Source organism: Cebus imitator, unplaced genomic scaffold, assembly GCF_001604975.1.
Source record: "Cebus imitator isolate Cc_AM_T3 unplaced genomic scaffold, Cebus_imitator-1.0 Scaffold682, whole genome shotgun sequence".
NCBI classification, from domain to species: Eukaryota; Metazoa; Chordata; class Mammalia; order Primates; family Cebidae; genus Cebus; species Cebus imitator.
In genome coordinates, this window is record NW_016107997.1 from 1 (window position 1) to 5,290 (window position 5,290).

The 5,290-nt window shown below is 46.0% G+C and overlaps 1 protein-coding gene across 4 annotated transcripts in view; it reads left to right on the plus strand.

Moving 5' to 3' along the window:
• Positions 1-3,915: 3,915 nt before the first annotated feature.
• SPINK2 (serine peptidase inhibitor Kazal type 2) overlaps positions 3,916-5,290 on the plus strand; it is a 10,160-nt gene continuing 8,785 nt past the window's right edge. Inside the window, exons 1-2 of one of the 4 annotated variants that reach the window (XM_017518518.2) lie at positions 3,916-4,145; positions 5,077-5,119. In XM_017518518.2, the coding sequence (XP_017374007.1) occupies positions 3,986-4,145; positions 5,077-5,119 (203 nt within the window). In that variant the 5' untranslated portion in view covers positions 3,916-3,985. Of the gene's footprint in view, positions 4,191-5,076; positions 5,120-5,290 lie in introns of all 4 variants that reach the window. The other 3 variants (XM_017518519.2, XM_017518521.2, XM_017518522.2) reach the window with 3 other exon arrangements.

Here is a 5,290-nt window from a genome sequence, read left to right on the forward strand (position 1 = left end):
TGTGTGTGTGTGTGTGTGTGTGTGTGTGTGTTTCTGACTTCTGAGCTGTTTATTTCTGGGATGATAGGACTCAGAATATGTTTACCTCCACTGTTCCCATAAGCCTCTGTCTGTTTAATCTGGGCTCATAATCAATCCAGAGGATGACTCTCTTAATTTGTGTAGTATTTGGGCTTTGATTCTAAGTCTGCCTGGCTTTAGACTTTTATCCATCATCATCATCACTATTATGATAATAATAAGAATATCAATTCTGGTAACAACTAAGACATATATGATCCTCACTACATGCCTGGCACAGTTCCAAGCCCTGTATGTGTATGAATCCATTAGCAAAAAAGATAGGCCCCATTATTATCCTCATTCTTCAGATGAGGAAGCTGAGGCACAAATATCATGGAAAGCACTTGACCATGGGCTTTTTGATTACCCTTAGATCTACTTTGGTATTAATAAACACAAACTTTACTTTTGTTTTCTTTAAGGTATACACAATGGCTATAGATCCTTCTGAGCCAGAGTCACAACCTAATTATCTACCCCATTGATGTAATCTTGTGTAGAGCTAATAATCTTTGTTTTTCAAATTTGAAAATAAATACAAAATCCAAGGTTTGTTCTGTCAGCACCCACTCCTGAATGTTTCCTGAATCTGATGACATCTGCCCAATGAATTTCCTTAAACCTTCATTTAACATGCCACCACCTCTTGCCTGGAGGCTTGCAGCACTGCCTCTGTGGTCTCCACACTTGCACTTTTGCCTCTTAATCCATTCTTCACACAGCAGCCTGAGTGAGCTTAATGTAAGCCAGATGTTAACATTACCCTGTGACAAACCCCTCAATGCCTACTTATTAAAGTACAAACTACCCACCAGCTCCAAAAAGAATCCCACCCAGCACAGCCCCTGCCTACCTCTCTTCCTTTGGCTTTATTTTTCTCTATTACTAGTCAGAGTTTTTAGAAAAACAAAATCAGTAGAATGTGTGTGTGTATCTATCTGTCTGTCTGTCTATGTATCTATCTATGAATGATGGTTAATGTTTGGTGTCAACCTGAGTGGATTGAGGAATGCCTAGATGGCTACTGAAGCCCTGTTTCTGGGTGTCTGTGAGTACATTGCCAGAAGAGACTGATATTTGGGTCAGTGGACTGGGAGGGGAATATCCACCCTCAATGTGGGTAGGCACCATCCAATCTGCTGCCAGCATGGCTAGAATAAAGCAGCCAGAACAAGGAGGATAAGCACCTTGCTTACTGAGTCTTCTTGCTTGCTCTCCCTTGGGCTTTCTCTCCTTCTGCCCTTGGACATCAGACCCGAGGTTCTTCAGCCTTTGGACTCAGGGATTTGCACAAGCAGCCTCCCAGTGGCTCTTGGACTTTGGCTTCAGATTGAGGGTTGCCCTAGAGGCTTCCGTGGTGTTGAGGCTTTCAAACTTGTACTGTCCCATGGTACCAGCTTCATCTGTTTCCCCAGTCTGCAGACGGTCTATCATGGGACTTCGCCTGGGAATTGTGTCCTGTTGGTTCTGTCCCTCTGGAGAACGCTGACTAATACAATATATAAAGATATGAAAAGAAATTTCTCACGCAATTATGGAGGCTGGCAAGTCCAAAATCTCCAAGGCGGCCTCCAGGCTGATGACCCAAGGAAGAGCTGATGTTGTGGTTTGAGTCCAAAGCCTTTGCTACAGAACCAGGAAGAGTCAACGTTGCAGATGAAGTCTAAAGGCAGTTTGTTGGAGAATCTCTTTGTGCTCAGTGGAGCTGGTCCTTTGCTCTACTCCAGCCTTCAAGGATGAGACCCACCCATTTTATGGAGGATAATCTGCTTCGCCCAAAGCCCACCAATCTAAATGATAACCTCATTCAAAACACTTTCAGAGAAACACCCAGAATAATGTTAGGCCAAAAATCTGAGTGCCCTGTGGCTCAGCTAGGTTGACATGTAAAATTAATCTTCACACTCTCTGTATTCATAAAATCACAGCCAAGTTTGTCTCTGCATTTCTGTCCTGCCCTTTCTCCTACTTAGAATGGCTTCTACTCTTTCTAAAACATGAATTCCTTCTGGGAAAAGATTCTGTTCTGTCTTGTTCACTGATTTAATCTAGTGCCTACAAACATGTCTGCCACCTGAGCATGCCCCCAAAATGATATTTACAAAGTAGATGATTAAAGTAATTAATTAATCTGTTCAAAGAAGATAGTACACCTGGATCTAAAAACCCAAGAGATCATTTATGTTGTGTGATATTGGAAACACAATGAAATCCAGTCTTTCTCAAAGCGTCTCTCTCCTGAACCGTCACAGAAACATCCTCATCTGTTGCCTCAAATCTGTACCCTTGGTGTCACCCTAGAATAGATAATATAGGCTGAAATATTATGACTCAATGATCTTCACTAAGTGTTTATGTTACCTGAAGCTTTTGCTCCATTTATTTTACATAATTATATTGATTCAAATTAAGTTGTCATAAAAATCTTTTGACATCACTTCCAAAGACCCTCAGAGTGTGACTCTGAAGGAATATTCAGAGAATATCAGAGATAAAAGACCAATATCACAATAGTCAACTCTTCTTTTCTTTTTTTTTAAATTTACTTTATTTATTTACCTATTTATTATTTTGGGGGAAGGAGTCTCACTCTGTTTCCCAGGCTGGAGTGCAATGGTGCGATCTCAGCTTACTGCAAGCTCCCCCTCTGGGGTTCAAGCAATTCTCCTGCCTCAACCTCCCAAAGTCCTAGGACTACAGGCATGAGCCACCACATCTGCCAAAAGTCACTTTCTTCCAGTTTTTTCCCAGACTTTCAGAAGTGAAAGAGGTTAATCTTGTCCTCTAGCTCCAGATTCAACAAAACATTCTCTAGACATAAAGTCTCTTCAGCTCACTTAGGACCATAGACATAAAGTCTCTTCAGCTCCTTTAGGGCCTCATCTCTGTCATGTCAGGTAAGAGCTTTCTGTGGAGGGAAGTAGGAAGTACGCACTGAGAAGTGGCAAACTGCTGAGGCAGGTGATTTAGGGAAGACTGAGTCTTACCACATTCCTGCCTTGCAACTATTAATACTCTGATACTCCCCAAAGTGACACCTGTACCCCGCTGGATGGGCTGAGTGTGCATTTGAGTGTGTGTGTGAGGGTGGAGGTGTGATCTGATGGTTTGTTTTCTTTGTGGTTGTCATTTGGGAAGGAGGGAGAGGAAGGGCAGAGAGCCAAGCTGTGAAGGAGAGAAGTAAACGTCTGCACAAGGTTTAAGGCAGCTGCTCCCACCAGAAAGGTGCAGACTCAGGGGCTGCATTTCATGCTCTTGGTCCTTATGCGTGGGGAAAGACACAAACAGAGAAATGGTTTTTCTTTCCTGGTAATGAGGCTTATGGTTCTGTCTTTAGGTGAATCTCATTCTCTCCTAACTCCACACTCCAAGCTTGGGTTTTGAAACAGAAGTGCAACTTTTTCAGTTACTGGCATGAGATCTTGAGCATACTTAACTTCTCCAAGTCTTTTTTTCTCATCTCTAACATAGGGATAATAATATATCCCGTGGGGTCTTTTCTTGTATTAAATTAAACTAAATGATATACTCTATATGAAAAGACAAGTATGTGCACTGTANAAGAGCTCCACGAGGGCTCCCTAGGACTTTCACAGGTTCTTGTACGCTGGAGGGAGAGGTTCATCTCGGCTGGGAGGAGAGGAAGTGGGGGAACAATCGTCCCCTCCTCTACCTCTCTGACTCCCTCCTTTACCACGGCCCCCTCCGCCATCCTCCTACCTTTCCTCTTCCCGGCTCTTCCGGTTCTTCCCCGGCCCTTCCCGGCTCCTCTTCCCGCCGCCCCTCCTGCCCGGCCACCTACCGCGGCCCTTCCTCCCACTCTCGCCCCGCCCCTCCGTCCTCCCAGCGCGCCGGCCCGCGTGCGCCCCCTGCGAGTGGCGCAGGCTCCAGAGCGCAGGGGTCCTACGGCCGGCGGCGGAGGATGGCGCAGGCGATGCTGCGTTGGGCTCTGCTGCTTCTGGCCGTGACTTTCGCAGGTAGCGCTCGGAGCAATCCTGACGAGCCAGGACCTCCGGAGGAGCGCGGGAGAGGGAGTCACGCCGGCGGCGGCCCCTGCCCGACTCCGGGCGGCCTCGGCGACGGTACCCCCGCGTCCGTTACTGGCGGTTCCCCAGCGTACTTGCTAGGTGGAGGAGCTCGAACCCTGGGGTGTGGGGATGGCTTTGTGGAGTCAGCCACCCTCTTTAGTTCTTGCTTGGGCTTCGCTCCCAGCTCCAAGAGACATCTGCTGTCTAGGGGGCTTTCTCTGTTAAAGTAGATTTTCTGGCACCCAAGATGAGGAGTTGGGTTTTAAGGTATGGCCCCCACGGGACCCCGGCAGGAGATGGGCAGGAGTGAGGAATGGTGGATGCTGACAAGAAAGGAGCTTTTGTCTAATCACACTGGACACCTCTCTTAAAATGGAGTTTAAATGCTCCTATCTTGTATTAAATTTTGTATTTGTTACCCCGAGTTGCAAAGGAAAAGAACATCATGAACTATTAATTAAGGGTTACTTCCTGGGCCGGGTGCCGTGGCTCAGGCCGGTAGTCCCAGCTACCCCGGAGGCTGAGGTGGGAGGTTCACCTGAAACCAGGAATTGAGGCTGCAGTGCGCTAGCACGACTTTTATTCCATAGCTTCAAAGTCCTTTCTCAATCAAACCTAAAGAGAACAGAACCAACTGTTATTTCTATGTGCTTGTGGAGAGAAGTGCCATAAAAGAAGGAATATCCTTTCTGGCGAAAGTGGGAAGGGAACAGTTCAAAGAAAGTAGGCCTTAGAGGGGAAAATAGAAGATGTGGCCTGGATAAATCCCAAACTGGACTTTAAAACATCCTAATGAGGCTGGTCGTGGTGGCTCACGCCTCAAATTCCAGCACTTTGAGAGGCCTAGGGAGGAGGATCGCTTGAGCCCAGGAGTTCAAGACCAGCCTGGGCACCATAGCAAGAACTTACTAAAAATATATATATATTATGAACAATACCTTACCTTGATCCCATACTGCTAAATGTTTGTGCTTCCTTCTTGCAGGCACTCTGGCGCCTCGATTTGGTCAGGCTTCAGAATATAGAACAGTAAGTAGGAAACCACTTGTACTGTTTCTAATAATACAGCGAAGCCCAAAACCGTTTGGGAGGGAGGCTGGCTTTCAGGTCTGACCTACCGCTTTTGAAAACGATTGAGGACTGCATTTAAAACCAGGTTCTCAGGCAGGCCTTTTGATTCAGATAAAAGTGTACATTTT